We start from the raw sequence: 19,920 nt of genomic DNA, 5'->3' as shown, positions 1-19,920 counted from the left end.
AACACATTAGAGGACCCCCACACCACCATCAATACATTAAGGGACCCCCACACCACCATCAATACATTAGAGGACCCCCACACCACCATCAATACATTAGAGGACCCCCACACCACCATCAACACATTAGAGGACCCCCCCACCACCATCAATACATTAGAGGACCCCCACACCACCATTAATACATTAGAGGACCCCACACCACCATCAATACATTAGAGGACCCCCACACCACCATCAACACATTAGAGAACCCCCACACCACCCACACCACCCACACCACCATCAATACATTAGAGGACCCCCCACACCACCCACACCACCATCAATACATTAGAGGACCCCCACACCACCATCAACACATTAGAGGACCCCCCACACCACCATCAATACATTAGAGGACCCCCACACCACCATCAATACATTAGAGGACCCCCACACCACCATCAATACATTAGAGGACCCCCCACACCACCATCAATACATTAGAGGACCCCCACACCTCCATCAATACATTAGAGGACCCCCACACTACCCACACCACCATCAATACATTAGAGGACCCCACACCACGATCAATACATTAGAGGACCCCCACACCACCATCAATACATTAGAGGACCCCCACACCACCATCAACACATTAGAGGACCCCCACACCACCATCAATACATTAGAGGACCCCCACACCACCATCAATACATTAGAGGACCCCCACACCACCATCAATACATTAGAGGACCCCCACACCACCATCAATACATTAGAGGACCCCACACCACCCACACCACCATCAATACATTAGAGGACCCCCACACCACCCACACCACCATCAATACATTAGAGGACCCCCACACTACCATCAATACATAAGAGGACCCCCACACCACCATCAACACATTAGAGAACCCCCCACACCACCCACACCACCCACACCACCATCAATACATTAGAGGACCCCCACACCACCCACACCACCATCAATACATTAGAGGACCCCCACACCACCCACACTACCATCAATACATTAGAGGACCCCACACCACCCACACCACCATCAATACATTAGAGGACCCCCACACCACCATCAACACATTAGAGGACCCCCACACCACCATCAATACATTAGAGGACCCCCACACCACCATCAATACATTAGAGGACCCCCACACCACCATCAATACATTAGAGGACCTCCACACCACCATCAATACATTAGAGGACCCCCACACCTCCATCAATACATTAGAGGACCCCCACACCACCCACACCACCATCAATACATTAGAGGACCCCACACCACCATCAATACATTTGAGGACCCCCACACCACCATCAATACATTAGAGGACCCCCACACTACCATCAACACATTAGAGGACCCCCATACCACCATCAATACATTAGAGGACCCCCACACCACCATCAATACATTAGAGGACCCCCACACCACCCACACTACCATCAATACATTAGAGGACCCCACACCACCCACACCACCATCAATACATTAGAGGACCCCCACACCACCATCAACACATTAGAGGACCCCCACACCACCATCAATACATTAGAGGACCCCCACACCTCCATCAATACATTAGAGGACCCCACACCACCATCAATACATTAGAGGACCCCCCACACCACCATCAATACATTAGAGGACCCCACACCACCCACACCACCATCAACACATTAGAGGACTCCCACACCACCCACACCACCCACACCACCATCAATACATTAGAGGACCCCCACACCACCATCAACACATTAGAGGACCCCCACACCACCATCAATACATTTGAGGACCCCACACCACCATCAATACATTAGAGGACCCCCACACCACCCACACCACCATCAATACATTAGAGGACCCCCACACCACCATCAATACATTAGAGGACCCCCACACCACCATCAATACATTAGAGGACCCCCACACCACCATCAATACATTAGAGGACCCCCACACCACCATCAACACATTAGAGGACCCCACACCACCATCAATACATTAGAGGGCCCCACACTACCATCAACACATTAGAGGACCCCCACACCACCATCAATACATTAGAGGACCCCACACCACCCACACTACCATCAACACATTAGAGGACCCCCACACCACCATCAATACATTAGAGGACCCCACACCACCCACACCACCATCAATACATTAGAGGACCCCCACACCACCATCAATACATTAGAGGACCCCCACACCACCATCAATACATTAGAGGACCCCCACACCACCATCAACACATTAGAGGACCCCCACACCACCCACAACACCCACACCACCATCAATACATTAGAGGACCCCCACACCACCATCAATACATTAGAGGACCCCACACCACCCACACCACCATCAATACATTAGAGGACCCCCACACCACCATCAATACATTAGAGGACCCCCACACCACCCACACCACCATCAATACATTAGAGGACCCCACACCACCATCAATGCATTAGAGGACCCCCACACCACCATCAATACATTAGAGGACCCCCACACTACCATCAACACATTAGAGGACCCCCATACCACCATCAATACATTAGAGGACCCCCACACCACCATCAATACATTAGAGGACCCCCACACCACCCACACTACCATCAATACATTAGAGGACCCCCACACCACCCACACCACCATCAATACATTAGAGGACCCCCACACCACCATCAACACATTAGAGGACCCCCACACCACCATCAATACATTAGAGGACCCCCACACCTCCATCAATACATTAGAGGACCCCACATCACCATCAATACATTAGAGGACCCCCACACCACCATCAATACATTAGAGGACCCCCACACCACCACCAATACATTAGAGGACCCCCACACCACCATCAACACATTAGAGGACCCCCACACCACCCACACGACCATCAACACATTAGAGGACCCCCACACCACCATCAATACATTAGAGGACCCCCACACCACCCACACCACCATCAACACATTAGAGGACTCCCACACCACCCACACCACCCACACCACCATCAATACATTAGAGGACCCCCACACCACCATCAACACATTAGAGGACCCCCACACCACCATCAATACATTAGAGGACCCACACCACCATCAATACATTAGAGAACCCCCACACCACCCACACCACCATCAATACATTAGAGGACCCCCACACCACCATCAATACATTAGAGGACCCCCACACCACCATCAATACATTAGAGGACCCCCACACCACCATCAACACATTAGAGGACCCCCACACCACCATCAATACATTAGAGGGCCCCACACTACCATCAACACATTAGAGGACCCCCACACCACCATCAATACATTAGAGGACCCCACACCACCCACACTACCATCAACACATTAGAGGACCCCCACACCACCATCAATACATTAGAGGACCCCACACCACCCACACCACCATCAATACATTAGAGGACCCCCACACCACCATCAATACATTAGAGGACCCCCACACCACCCACAACACCCACACCACCATCAATACATTAGAGGACCCCCACACCACCATCAATACATCAGAGGACCCCACACCACCCACACCACCATCAATACATTAGAGGACCCCCACACCACCATCAATACATTAGAGGACCCCCACACCACCATCAATACATTAGAGGACCCCCACACCACCATCAACACATTAGAGGACCCCCACACCACCATCAATACATTAGAGGACCACCACACCACCATCAATACATTAGAGAACCCCCACACTACCATCAATACATTAGAGGACCCCCAAACTACCATCAATACATTAGAGGACCCCACACCACCATCAATACATTAGAAGACCCCCACACCACCATCAATACATTAGAGGACCCCACACCACCCACACCACCATCAATACATTAGAGGACCCCCACACCACCCACACTACCATCAACACATTAGAGGACCCCCACACCACCATCAATACATTAGAGGACCCCCACACCACCATCAATACATTAGAGGACCCCCACACCACCATCAATACATTAGAGGACCCCCACACCACCATCAATACATTAGAGGACCCCCCACACCACCATCAACACATTAGAGGACCCCCACACCACCCACACTACCATCAACACATTAGAGGACCCCCACACCACCATCAATACATTAGAGGACGCCCACACCACCCACACCACCATCAACACATTAGAGGACCCCCACAACACCCACACCACCCACACCACCCACACCACCATCAATACATTAGAGGACCCCCACACCACCATCAACAAATTAGAGGACCCCCACACCACCATCAATACATTAGAGGACCCCACACCACCATCAATACATTAGAGGACCCCCACACCACCATCAATACATTAGAGGACCCCCACACCACCATCAATACATTAGAGGACCCCCACACCACCATCAATACATTAGAGGACCCCCACACCACCATCAATACATTAGAGGACCCCCACACCACCATCAACACATTAGAGGACCCCCACACCACCATCAATACATTAGAGGGCCCCACACTACCATCAACACATTAGAGGACCCCCACACCACCATCAATACATTAGAGGACCCCCACACCACCATCAATACATTAGAGGACCACCACACCACCATCAATACATTAGAGGACCCCCACACCACCATCAATACATTAGAGGACCCCCACATCACCATCAATACATTAGAGGACCCCACACCACCATCAATACATTAGAGGACCCCACACCACCCACACTACCATCAATACATTAGAGGACCCCCACACCACCATCAATACATTAGAGGACACCCACACCACCCACACCACCCACACCACCATCAATACATTAGAGGACCCCCACACCACCATCAACACATTAGAGGACCCCTACACCACCATCAATACATTAGATGACCCCACACCACCCACACCACCATCAATACATTAGAGGACCCCCACACCACCATCAATACATTAGAGGACCCCCACACCACCATCAATACATTAGAGGACCCCCACACCACCATCAATACATTAGAGGACCCCCACACCACCATCAATACATTAGAGGACCCCCAAACCACCCACACCACCATCAATACATTAGAGGACCCCCACACCTCCATCAATACATTAGAGGACCCCCACACCACCCACACCACCATCAATACATTAGAGGACCCACACACCACCATCAATACATTAGAGGACCCCCACACCACCATCAATACATTAGAGGACCCCCACACTACCATCAATACATTAGAAGACCCCACACCACCATCAATACATTAGAGGACCCCACACCACCATCAATACATTAGAGGACCCCCACACCACCATCAATACATTAGAGGACCCCACACCACCCACACCACCATCAATACATTAGAGGACCCCCACACCACCCACACTACCATCAACACATTAGGGGATTCCAACCAGCTAATATAATGTAATATGTCATTTCCTTTAAATGCACTTCTCTCTACCAATATTCTGACCTTTCAACATAAGCATGAGAACACCTTTGTATTCACCTGCTATACATTTGGGGTTGAGAGAGAATAAATGTGTCTGCTGATACACTGTATTCTAACCCTGATTCCACCACCTTTAAACACGAGGAAACCACGAATAAGGCCTAGCCAACCTGCCGGTTCCAAGTGGAAAATGCATCTACTTTATTTTTCTTGATAGAAATAACACCATTCTCCATACACTGTCATTTACAACTTGATCAGTGCTATTGATCAGAGCTATTGATCAGAGCTATCGATCAGAGCTATCGATCAGAGCTATCGATCAGAGCTATTTATCAGAGCTATTGATAAGGGCTGGGTAAATTAGTGATATGTTATGAGATGTGAAATATACAAAGGACACATGTTTTAGACCTAAATTACCTTATGATCGCTGGAGGCAAACGTGAAATGAGTCATAAGGCAGCCAACTGAAGCATATCACCTTTGATCGTGTAACGTTGATGAAATGCTGTGCAATCATGCAGAATTTAAGTTGTACAGACTTTTAACTTTAAAACGTCTTAATTATAGACTAGCCTGACTTTCTCTGTCTCCTTTTTCTATTGCGTTAAATATGAACCACTATCAGTATGGACAGTCAGACTAATAACCACACATATTCAACTGTATATTTTTATATATATCTTTTAACCTTTATTTAACTTGGCAAGTCAGTTAAGAACAAATTATTATTTGCAATGACGGCCTACCCCGGCCAAACACTAACACAGACGACGCTGGTCCAATTGTGCGCCACCCCATGGGACTCCCAATCACGGCCGGTTGTGATACAGACTAGAATCGAACCAGGGTCTGTGGTGACGCCTCTAGCACTGAGATGCAGTGCCTTAGACCACTGAACCAGGGTCTGTAGTGACGCCTCTAGCACTGAGATGCAGTGCCTTAGACGGCTGAACCAGGGTCTGTAGTGACGCCTCTAGCACTGAGATGCAGTGTCTTAGACCGCTGAACCAGGGTCTGTAGTGACGCCTCTAGCACTGAGATGCAGTGACTTAGACCTCTGAACCAGGGTCTGTAGTGACGCCTCTAGCACTGAGATGCAGTGTCTTAGACCTCTGAACCAGGGTCTGTAGTGACGCACTGAGATGCAGTGTCTTAGACCTCTGAACCATCGGTAGCCCAATGTACTGTTAGTTCCCTTCAGATGGTATAGCCTAGATTATCATTCCATTTAATGACGTTGTTTAGTTTACCTTAATTTGCCTCCTCTGTAAACGCCGTCACGGCCGTGTGGTTGTTGCTGAGGATTATTAGTAACAGGTGATAATACAAAACAGATAAGTAGGATAATTACATTGTTATGGAGCGAAGTGCAGACCGAGCCGTAACAGGTTGAAACTGACGCAAGGCGCAATACTTGACATCACACAGTCCCATGGTCAGTGCAGGTAATAGACGAAGGTATAGCCTACTATTGTACACTATTCTCCCTGATATAATTCTATATACACTAATCGTCCAACAGTAGCACAGTAAGCAGTATCGACGCACCAAGTCTGGAACCAACAGGACCCTGAACAGCTTCTACCCCCCATCAGAATGATCCATATTTAAAGGGAACTGCTTCTACCCCCCATCAGAATGATCCATATTTAAAGGGAAGTGCTTCTACCCCCCCCCCCCATCAGAATGATCCATATTTAAAGGGAAGTGCTTCTACCCCCCCATCAGAAGGATCCATATTTAAAGGGAAGTGCTTCTACCCCCCCCATCAGAAGGATCCATATTTAAAGGGAACAGCTTCTACCCCCCCCCCCATCAGAATGATCCATATTTAAAGGGAAGTGCTTCTACCCCCCCATCAGAAAGATCCATATTTAAAGGGAACAGCTTCTACCCCTCCCCCCATCAGAAGGATCCATATTTAAAGGGAAGTGCTTCTACCCCCCCCCATCAGAAGGATCCATATTTAAAGGGAAGTGCTTCTACCCCCCCCCCCCCCCATCAGAAGGATCCATATTTAAAGGGAAGTGCTTCTACCCCCCATCAGAATGATCTATATTTAAAGGGAAGTGCTTCTACCCCCCCCCCCCCCCCATCAGAATGATCCATATTTAAGGGAAGTGCTTCTACCCCCCATCAGAAGGATCCATATTTAAAGGGAAGGTGTCTGTTCTTACAGCAACATGGTCCATATTTAAAGGGAAGGTGTCTGTTCTTACAGCAACATGGTCCATATTTAAAGGGAAGGTGTCTGTTCTTACAGCAACATGGTCCATATTTAAAGGGAAGGTGTCTGTTCTTACAGCAACATGGTCCATATTTAAAGGGAAGGTGTCTGTTCTTACAGCAACATGGTCCATATTTAAAGGGAAGGTGTCTGTTCTTACAGCAACATGGTCCATATTTAAAGGGAAGGTGTCTGTTCTTACAGCAACATGGTCCATATTTAAAGGGAAGGTGTCTGTTCTTACAGCAACATGGTCCATATTTAAAGGGAAGGTGTCTGTTCTTACAGCAACATGGTCCATATTTAAAGGGAAGGTGTCTGTTCTTACAGCAACATGGTCCCTTCCGTGTGTGTTATTTTTTTCTATTGAAGTGTTTTAAAGTTGCGATTCACCTCAAACAACTAAGTTTTAAGTGTTATTAAATCGTATAGCTAATAAATCGCAGGTCGCAGTTGTAAAATGAGAACTGCTTCTCAACTGGCCTACCTGGTTATAAAAAAAATCATAATAATGAGGCAAATAGCAGTACTTTGACTGTTAGTTTTAACAAGCTGTCGAACTAACAGTCAATGGGTACAGCGATCCACAACCGCAGATATCATACACAAGGGATGTCCTGCTTAATCTCCCTTTGCTGCAGGTCTACACTGGAACACCCCCATCAATACAACATGTTCCCAATAAAAGGCATCTAAAACCAAGGAAGCCTGGCAGAAGAGGAGGAATTTAAAATAAACAGCCCTTCAGAAAACCTCTTCCATCTATTATGCATGGACATGTAGAAAGGAATTAGACTGAGGAGTTACGGGCTTGTACCCTGATCTGATCTGTCAGAGGTCTGAGACCTGGGTCCTGAGACCTGGGACCTGGGACCTGGGACCTGAGACCTGGGACCTGGGACCTGGGACCTGAGACCTGAAACATGGGACCTGGGACCTGAGACCTGCGATCTGGGACCTGAGACCTGAAACATGGGACCTGGGACCTGAGACCTGCGATCTGGGACCTGAGACCTGAAACATGGGACCTGGGACCTGAGACCTGAGACCTGGGACCTGTGACTTGGGACCTGGGACCTGTGACCTGGGACCTGGGACCTGAGACCTGAGACCTGGGACCTGAAACATGGGACCTGGGACCTGAGACCTGCGATCTGGGACCTGAGACCTGAAACATGGGACCTGGGACCTGAGACCTGAGACCTGGGACCTGTGACTTGTGACCTGGGACCTGGGACCTGGGACCTGGGACCTGAGACCTGAGACCTGGGACCTGAAACATGGGACCTGGGACCTGAGACCTGTGACTTGGGACCTGTGACCTGGGACCTGGGACCTGAGACCTGAGACCTGGGACCTGGAACCTGAAACCTGGGACCTGGGACCTGAGACCTGAGACCTGGGACCTGAAACATGGGACCTGGGACCTGAGACCTGTGACTTGGGACCTGGGACCTGTGACCTGGGACCTGGGACCTGAGACCTGGGACCTGGGACCTGAAACCTGGGACCTGGGACCTGAGACCTGAGACCTGAGACCTGAGACCTGGGACCTGGGACCTGGGACCTGAGACCTGAGACCTGGGACCTGGGACCTGGGACCTGAGACCTGGGACCTGAGACCTGAGACCTGGGACCTGAGACCTGAGACCTGAGACCTGGGACCTGGGACCTGGGACCTGAGACCTGGGACCTGGGACCTGGAACCTGAAACCTGGGACCTGGGACCTGGGACCTGAGACCTGAGACCTGAGACCTGGGACCTGAGACCTAGGACCTGGGACCTGAAACATGGGACCTGGGACCTGAGACCTGGGACATGAGACCTGTGACTTGGGACCTGGGACCTGTGACCTGAGACCTGGGACATGAGACCTGTGACCTGGGACCTGAGACCTGAGACCTGTGACTTGGGACCTGGGACCTGTGACCTGGGACCTGGGACCTGAGACCTGGGACCTGGGACCTGGGACCTGAAACCTGGGACCTGAGACCTGAGACCTGGGACCTGGGACCTGAAACCTGAGACCTGAGACCTGGGACCTGAGACCTGGGACCTGGGACCTGGGACCTGAGACCTGGGACCTGGGACCTGAGACCTGGGACCTGAGACCTGAGACCTGGGACCTGAGACCTGAGACCTGAGACCTGGGACCTGGGACCTGGGACCTGGGACCTGAGACCTGGGACCTGGGACCTGGAACCTGAAACCTGGGACCTGGGACCTGGGACCTGGGACCTGGGACCTGAGACCTGGGACCTGGGACCTGGAACCTGAAACCTGGGACCTGGGACCTGGGACCTGAGACCTGAGACCTGGGACCTGAGACCTAGGACCTGGGACCTGAAACATGGGACCTGGGACCTGAGACCTGGGACATGAGACCTGTGACTTGGGACCTGGGACCTGTGACCTGGGACCTGGGACCTGAGACCTGAGACCTGGGACCTGGGACCTGAAACCTGCGATCTGGGACCTGAGACCTGAAACATGGGACCTGGGACCTGAGACCTGAGACCTGGGACCTGTGACTTGTGACCTGGGACCTGGGACCTGGGACCTGGGACCTGAGACCTGAGACCTGGGACCTGAAACATGGGACCTGGGACCTGAGACCTGTGACTTGGGACCTGTGACCTGGGACCTGGGACCTGAGACCTGAGACCTGGGACCTGGAACCTGAAACCTGGGACCTGGGACCTGAGACCTGAGACCTGGGACCTGAAACATGGGACCTGGGACCTGAGACCTGTGACTTGGGACCTGGGACCTGTGACCTGGGACCTGGGACCTGAGACCTGGGACCTGGGACCTGAAACCTGGGACCTGGGACCTGAGACCTGAGACCTGAGACCTGAGACCTGGGACCTGGGACCTGGGACCTGAGACCTGAGACCTGGGACCTGGGACCTGGGACCTGAGACCTGGGACCTGAGACCTGAGACCTGGGACCTGAGACCTGAGACCTGAGACCTGGGACCTGGGACCTGGGACCTGAGACCTGGGACCTGGGACCTGGAACCTGAAACCTGGGACCTGGGACCTGGGACCTGAGACCTGAGACCTGGGACCTGAGACCTAGGACCTGGGACCTGAAACATGGGACCTGGGACATGAGACCTGTGACTTGGGACCTGGGACCTGTGACCTGAGACCTGGGACATGAGACCTGTGACCTGGGACCTGAGACCTGAGACCTGTGACTTGGGACCTGGGACCTGTGACCTGGGACCTGGGACCTGGGACCTGAGACCTGGGACCTGGGACCTGGGACCTGAAACCTGGGACCTGAGACCTGAGACCTGGGACCTGGGACCTGAAACCTGAGACCTGAGACCTGGGACCTGAGACCTGGGACCTGGGACCTGGGACCTGAGACCTGGGACCTGGGACCTGAGACCTGGGACCTGAGACCTGAGACCTGGGACCTGAGACCTGAGACCTGAGACCTGGGACCTGGGACCTGGGACCTGGGACCTGAGACCTGGGACCTGGGACCTGGAACCTGAAACCTGGGACCTGGGACCTGGGACCTGGGACCTGGGACCTGAGACCTGGGACCTGGGACCTGGAACCTGAAACCTGGGACCTGGGACCTGGGACCTGAGACCTGAGACCTGGGACCTGAGACCTAGGACCTGGGACCTGAAACATGGGACCTGGGACCTGAGACCTGGGACATGAGACCTGTGACTTGGGACCTGGGACCTGTGACCTGGGACCTGGGACCTGAGACCTGAGACCTGGGACCTGGGACCTGAAACCTGGGACCTGAGACCTGAGACCTGGGACCTGGGACCTGAGACCTGAGATCTGGGACCTGGGACCTGAGTCCTGAGACCTGGGACCTGAGACCTGAGACCTGAGACTTGAGACCTGGGACCTGGGACCTGGGACCTAGGACCTGAGACCTGGGACCTGGGACCTGAAACCTGGGACCTGAAACCTGGGACCTAGGACCTGGGACCTGAGACCTGAGACCTGAGACCTGAGACCTGGGACCTGAGACCTGAGACCTGGGACCTGGGACCTGAGACCTGAGACCTGAGACCTGAGCTTACGGAACAGGATCCCTCCTCCGCTGTGTAGCTGGATGGCTACACAATCGTTAGAATGGACCGAAACATCAACTCTGGTAAGAGAAAAGACAGTGGAATTTGTGCATTCATCAACAAGAAATATTGCAGTCCTGCCCACATTAAAACTAAGCACAAGGTCTGTACTAAAGATATTGAACTTCTTGCTCTAAACCGACGGCCGTACAACCTGCCATTGGAAATAAATCAGGCTGACTATTTATTGTCTACATAGCCCCCTCCATTCACACCCGAATAGCTGCCGACTTGATTCATGACCTTGTATCCCAGGTGGAAAACAGAGTCACCTGAAGCATAAACATCTGATCATGGGAGACTTTAACATGTGCAATCTACCTGAACATTTACCATCACATCAGCAATATGTTACACTCCTGAAGAGACAGAAGACCACCAGGACTGTTTTGAATCCACTGACTGGGCGGCCCTGACGACGGCCCTGACGACGGCCCTGACGACGGCCCTGACGACGGCCCTGACGACGGCCTGCGCCGATGACCTGGAAGTTGCAACAGAGATTGTTTTTTCTTTCAACCTCGATATCTTACAAATGTTCTATAAATCCGACCTGCAGAGTGTGTTGTCCTTTGTGTTTGTGAACATGCGAGACCAAGTCAAGCTTCAGCGCTCGACTAAGACGGCGGGAAGTACTGTACACCAAACTCACCCTTCTACATCTTTAAAGCATTTTACAAGACAGACTCAAAACTGAGTCACAGCAGCCGGGCAAGAGGGAAGACTTCTTCAAAAGAAAATGAAAACAGACGGATATGGGGACTGTTTTATACCATCAGCCATTAGGCTGTAGATGGATAGTCTGATGATCCCTCCAATATACAGCATACTGCACATTCACTTTCAATGTGTAGCTAAAGCACTTCTAGTTAATTATATTGTGTAGTTTCTGTGTTTTCATGTTTTGTGTACTGTCTTATTAGGCACATGACCAAATGAATAATAGAGTTGATCTGAATCTGAGATAGTCTGGGTAGCTTTTGGTTAAACTATCTGGTTTGACCCTTGTCACCTCTAACTCTTTCGACTCATTACATGCGCTGCTGCTACCGTTTATAATCTATCCTGTTGACAAGTCACTTTAGCCCTGTCACGTATACTCCCTCTCCGGCCTCTAGGTCATCAGGCTGCTGATTATCCCGCACACCTGTCACCATCGTCTCGTGCACCTGCACCTCATGACACTCACCTGGACTCCATCACCTCCTTGATTATCTTCCCTATATCTGTCACTCACCTGGACTCCATCACCTCCTTGATTATCTCCCCTATATCTGTCACTCACCTGGACTCCCGTCACCTCCTTGATTATCTTCCCTATATCTGTCACTCACCTGGACTCCATCACCTCCTTGATTATCTTCCCTATATCTGTCACTCCCCTTTGTTCTTTCCTCAGGTGTTATTGACTCTGTTTTCATGTCGGTGTGTTGTTTGTGTTTCGTGTTCATTGTTTATTTTTTTTAAAAATGTAACACTCCCTGAACTTTCTTTCTGACTTTCAGCGCACTCGTTACAACCCTGTTTACAACCCCGATACAACCCCCGGTACAACCCCGGTACAACCCCATTACAACCACTACCCCTATTAATACATATCTACCTCAATTACCTCGTACCCCTGCTCATTGACTCGGTACAACCCCTACCTCAATTACCTCGTACCCCTGCTCATTGACTCGTTACAACCCCTACCTCAATTACCTCGTACCCCTGCTCATTGACTCGTTACAACCCCTACCTCAATTACCTCGTACCCCTGCTCATTGACTCGTTACAACCCCTACCTCAATGACCTCGTACCCCTGCTCATTGACTCGTTACAACCCCTACCTCAATTACCTCGTACCCCTGCTCATTGACTCGTTACAACCCCTACCTCAATTACCTCGTACCCCTGCTCATTGACTCGTTACAACCCCTACCTCAATGACCTCGTACCCCTGCTCATTGACTCGTTACAACCCCTACCTCAATTACCTCGTACCCCTGCTCATTGACTCGGTACAACCCCTACCTCAATGACCTCGTACCCCTGCTCATTGACTCGGTACAACCCCTACCTCAATTACCTCGTACCCCTGCTCATTGACTCGTTACAACCCCTACCTCAATTACCTCATACCCCTGCTCATTAACTCATTACAACCCCTACCTCAATTACCTCGTACCCCTGCTCATTGACTCGTTACAACCCCTACCTCAATTACCTCGTACCCCTGCTCATTGACTCGGTACAACTCCTACCTCAATTACCTCGTACCCCTGCTCATTGACTCGTTACAACCCCTACCTCAATGACCTCGTACCCCTGCTCATTGACTCGGTGCTGGTACTGCGTGTACATAGCCACGTACCCCTGCTCATTGACTCGGTGCTGGTACTGCGTGTACATAGCCACGTACCCCTGCTCATTGACTCGGTGCTGGTACTGCGTGTACATAGCCTTGTACCCCTGCTCATTGACTCGGTGCTGGTACTGCGTGTACATAGCCTCGTACCCCTGCTCATTGACTCGGTGCTGGTACTGCGTGTACATAGCCACGTACCCCTGCTCATTGACTCGGTGCTGGTACTGCGTGTACATAGCCACGTACCCCTGCTCATTGACTCGGTGCTGGTACTGCGTAGCCTCGTACCCCTGCTCATTGACTCGGTGCTGGTACTGCGTGTACATAGCCACGTACCCCTGCTCATTGACTCGGTGCTGGTACTGCGTGTACATAGCCACGTACCCCTGCTCATTGACTCGGTACTGGTACTGCGTGTACATAGCCTCGTACCCCTGCTCATTTGACTCGGTGCTGGTACTGCGTGTACATAGCCACGTACCCCTGCTCATTGACTCGGTGCTGGTACTGCGTGTACATAGCCACGTACCCCTGCTCATTGACTCGGTGCTGGTACTGCGTGTACATAGCCACGTACCCCTGCTCATTGACTCTGTGCTGGTACTGCGTGTACATAGCCTCGTACCCCTGCTCATTGACTCGGTACTGGTACTGCGTGTACATAGCCTCGTACCCCTGCTCATTGACTCGGTGCTGGTACTGCGTAGCCTCGTACCCCTGCTCATTGAATCGGTGCTGGTACTGCGTGTACATAGCCTCGTACCCCTGCTCATTGACTCGGTGCTGGTACTGCGTGTACATAGCCTCGTACCCCTGCTCATTGACTCGGTGCTGGTACTGCGTAGCCTCGTACCCCTGCTCATTGACTCGGTGCTGGTACTGCGTGTACATAGCCTCGTACCCCTGCTCATTGACTCGGTGCTGGTACTGCGTAGCCACGTTATCGATACTCATTGTGGATTTATTCTTTGTGTTATTGTGTTTATATTATTTCTCTTTTTCTCTCTGAATTGTCGGGAAACTTCAATGTTAGTTTACATCTGTTGTTTTGTATTTGATTTGATGGGTTAAATTTTCAGAACTAATTAAACCACTTTTTATTTTCTTTAGTGTGTAAAGGCTCCCCAAAACCTGTTTTTTATGATTCAGATTTCCAAAACCTAGATAATCTACAAGATTACAGTATTTTCTTCATCTACCAATTGGTGCTGAAACAGAGAAGAATATGTACACTACTGTTCAAGAGTTGTCCATTAAAATGACATCAAATTGATCAGAAATACAGTGTAGACATTGTTAATGTTGTAAATGACTATTGTAGCTGGAAACAGCAGAATGTTTAATGGAATATCTACATAGGGGTACAGAGGACCCATTATCAGCAACTATCACTTCTGTGTTCCAATGGCACGTTGTGTTAGCTAATCCAAGTTTATCATTTTAAAAGGCTAATTGATCAGAATAGAAAGAGCGGGAGGCCCCGGTGCACAACAGAGCAAGAAGAAAAGTACATTAGAGAAACAAGACACCTCACAAGTCCTCAACTGGCAGCTTCATTAAATAGTACCCGTGACCAGTGTCTGTTTTTTTCCCCATCTTAATATATATATATATTTTTGGCAAGTCTGAGATATGGCATTTTTTTTTTGCAACTCTGCCTAGAAGGATAACATCCCGGAGTCGCCTCTTCACTGTTGACGTTGAGACTGGTGTTTTGCGGATGGCTTAAGATGAATGTACTGGATTTTTTTTTTACCCACACCTGCAGAGTTACGCAACTGTCACCGAACCCTCCGGAACTTTCATTACGCACAGCTGGTCCCTATTCCCAGAGTAACTGTATAAGTGTTAGGGGATTCGATCTTGCAACCTTTCGGTTACAAGTCCAACACTCAAACCACTAGGCTACTTGTCGCCCCAATGGTTCATTGAACAAGCATGCGAAACAGTTTTTAAACCCTTTTACAATGACGATCTGTGAATTTTCTTTAAATAATTATCATTGAAAGACCTGAAAAGAGTTTATGTCTGAAGCCCTAATGTCTAGGCAGCATGTTGAAGTGGCTTCCATTTCTTCCTTTGAATCAGCCACTGAGTTTGACCAATTTTGGCCAATTAAGTGCTAAGTGGTTGAGGTAAAAACTTGCACAGAAGCCTCAAAGAAACTGAGTAGACCATCACTTCCATCGAAATAGTTGTATTCATTAAATATGCAGTGCATTCAGAAAGTATTCAGACCTCTTGACTTTTTCCACATTTCTTTACTTTTACTTATTATAAAACGTATTAAATAGTTTTGTTTCCTCAACAATCTACACACAATACCCCAACAATGACAAAGGAAAAACAGGTTTATAGACATTTTTGCAAATGTATATATAAAGAAAATATTTTACATTTACATAAGTATTCAGACCCTTTACTCTGTACTTTGTTGAAGTACCTTTGGCAGCGATTACAGCCTCGAGTCGTATTGGGTATGACGCTACAAGCTTAGCACACCTGTTTTTGGGGTGTTTCTCCGATTGTACTCTACACATCCTCCCAGGCTCTGTCAGGTTGGATGGGGAGCGTCGCTGCATAGCTATTTTCAGGTCTCTCCAGAGATATTCAATTGGGTTCAAGTCTGGGCTGTGGCGCGGCCACTCAAGGACATTCAGAGACTTGTCCTGAAGCCACTCCTGCGTTGTCTTGGTTGTGTGCTTAGGGTCGTTGTCCTGTTGGCGGGTGAACCTTCGTCCCAGTCTGAGGTCCTGAGCGCTCTGGAGCAGGTTTTCCTCAAGGATCTCTCTGTACTTTGCTCCGTTCAGCTTTCCCTTGATACCATCCCTCAATCCTGCCGCTGAAAAACATCCCAACGGGATGGTGCCAGGTTTGCTCCAGACGTGATGCTGCCACCACCATGCTTCACTGTAGGGATGGTGCCAGGTTTCCTCCAAACGTGACGCTTGGCATTCAGACCAAATAGTTCAATCTTGGTTTCATCAGACTGAGTTTCATCAGACTGAGTAGAATCTTGTTTCTTCTGGTCTGAGAGTCCTTTAGGTGCCTTTTGTAAAACTCCAAGTGGGCTGCAATGTGCCTTTTACTGAGTAGTGGCTTCCGGCTGGCTACTCTACCATAAAGGCCTGATTTGTGGAGTGCTGCATAAATGGTTGTCCTTCTGGAAGGTTCTCCCATCTCAAAGGAGGAACTCTAGACCTCTGTCAGAGTGACCATCGGGTTCTTGGTCATCTCCCAGACCAAGGCCTTTCTCCCCCGATTGCTAAGTTTGGCCAGACGGCCAGCTCTAGGAAGAGTCCTGGTGGTTCCAAACTTCTTCCATTTAAGAATGATGGAGGCCACTGTGTTCTTGGGGACCTTCAAGGCTGCAGACATTTTTTGGTACCTTTTACCAGATCTGTGCCTCGACACAATCCTGTCTCAGTGCTCTACGGACAATTCCTTCGACCTCATGGTTTGGTTTTTGCTCTACCATGTACTGTCAACTGTGGGACCTTATATAGATGTGAGCCTTTCCAAATCATGTCCAATCAATTGAATTTACCACAGGTGGACTCCAATCAAGTTGTAGAAACATCTCAAGGATGATCAATGGAAACAGGATGCAACTGAGCCTCATACCGAAGAGTCTGAACACTTACAGTGGGGAGAACAAGTATTTGATACACTGGCGATTTTGCAGGTTTTCCTACTTACAAAGCATGTAGAGGTCTGTAATTCTTATCATAGGTACAGAGCCGGAATTCTTACTGGTTGGTAGGTGATCAAATACTTATGTCATGGAAATAAAATGCAAATTAATTACTTAAAAATCATACAATGTGATTTTCTGGATTTTTGTTTTAGATTCCGTCTCTCACAGTTCAAGTGTACCTATGATAACAATTACAGACCTCTACGTGCTTTGTAAGTAGGAAAACCTGCAAAATCGCCAGTGTATCAAATACTTGCTCTCCCCACTGTATGTAAGTAAGTTATTTGTTTAATATACAGTGGTCTGATACTCCTTCCATTTCAATATTATCGCTTGCACAGTGCTCCTTGGGATGTTTAAAGCTTGGGAAATCTTTTTGTATCCAAATCCGGCTTTAAACTTCTTCACAACAGTATCTCGGACCTGCCTGGTGTGTTCCTTGTTCTTCATGATGCTCTCTGCGCTTTTAACGGACCTCTGAGACTATCACAGTGCAGGTGCATTTATACGGAGACTTTATTACACACAGGTGGATTGTATTTATCATCATTAGTCATTTAGGTCAACATTGGATCATTCAGAGATCCTCACTGAACTTCTGGAGAGAGTTTGCTGCACTGAAAGTAAAGGGGCTGAATAATTTTGCACGCCCAATTTTTCAGTTTTTGATTTGTTAAAAAAGTTTGAAATATCCAATAAATGTCGTTCCACTTCATGATTGTGTCCCACTTGTTGTGTCCCACTTGTTGTTGATTCTTCACAAAGAAATACAGTTTTATATCTTTATGTTTGAAGCCTGAAATGTGGCAAAAGGTCGCAAAGTTCAAGGGGGCCGAATACTTTCGCAAGGCACTGTAAGTTTAATATTTTTAATACATCTGTTTCCACTTTATCTCCATGGGGTTGTGTATAAATTGAGGATTTATTTTATTTAATAAATTTTAGAATAAAGCTGTAACGTAACAAATGTGGAAAGAGTCAAGGGGTCTGAATTCTTTCCGAACGGTTTATAAATTACTTTTGTACAAAGTCCCCCCATTTTAGGGAACAAAAAGTATTGGGACAAATTCCATATACCTTGGCAGAGCGGTATGGGGGCGTTCCATGTTTCGATCCCCTGTGGTTCATGTCCTTACCTTGGCAGAGCTGTACGGGGGCGTTCCATGTTTAGATCCCCTGTGGTTCATGTCCTTACCTTGGCAGAGCTGTACGGGGGCGTTCCATGTTTAGATCCCCTGTGGTTCATGTCCTTACCTTGGCAGAGCGGTACGGGGGCGTTCCATATATAAATCCCCTGGGGGGTGCGGGTGCAGGTGGCACTGCTTTGGCCAATCAGACGAAAGCCCTGGTCACAGCTGAAGCGCAGGGTACTGCCTAGCTTGGTGCCTGTCTGACTGTGGACTGTTCCATTGAGAGGGTTGCTAGGTGGGCTGCAGTATGACGCTGTGGATAAACAAACAACCGCATTTAATGAAAACACAACAACAACAACAACAACAACAAGAACATTGAAATATTTGTACTAAATCTCAGTTTGCTAGCTGGGCTGCAATACGCTGCTGTTAATAAACAAAATAACAACTATTATGTTTAAAAGTCTGAAAAGTTTCAAAAGTTGGTGAAAACATTGTTAATATAAGAGAAGGTTGTTAGGGGGGGGGGGGGCTGTCATGATATTGGTTGTTAGGGGGGGGGGGGGCTGTCATGATATTGGTTGTTAGGGGGGGGGGGCTGTCATGATATTGGTTGTTAGGGGGGGGGGGCTGTCATGATATTGGTTGTTAGGGGGGGGGGGGGGCTGTCATGATATTGGTTGTTAGGGGGGGGCGGGGGGCTGTCATGATATTGGTTGTTAGGGGGGGGGGGGGGCTGTCATGATATTGGTTGTTAGGGGGGGGCGGGGGGCTGTCATGATATTGGTTGTTAGGGGGGGGGGCTGTCATGATATTGGTTGTTAGGGGGGGGGGGCTGTCATGATATTGGTTGTTAGGGGGGGGGGCTGTCATGATATTGGTTGTTAG

General features: G+C 49.3%; 1 protein-coding gene across 1 annotated transcript in view; it reads right to left on the bottom strand.

Moving 5' to 3' along the window:
• Positions 1-19,920, bottom strand: part of csmd2 (CUB and Sushi multiple domains 2) — an 895,829-nt gene that overhangs the window by 147,027 nt on the left and 728,882 nt on the right. Inside the window, 1 exon segment of the mRNA XM_031789283.1 lies at positions 19,154-19,342. Coding sequence (XP_031645143.1) covers positions 19,154-19,342 — 189 coding nt within the window.

Source organism: Oncorhynchus kisutch, linkage group LG14 (genome assembly GCF_002021735.2).
Source record: "Oncorhynchus kisutch isolate 150728-3 linkage group LG14, Okis_V2, whole genome shotgun sequence".
Classification (NCBI taxonomy): Eukaryota; Metazoa; Chordata; class Actinopteri; order Salmoniformes; family Salmonidae; genus Oncorhynchus; species Oncorhynchus kisutch.
Note: the sequence above shows the minus strand (reverse complement) of the source record. Positions and strands in the feature narration are given on the sequence as shown.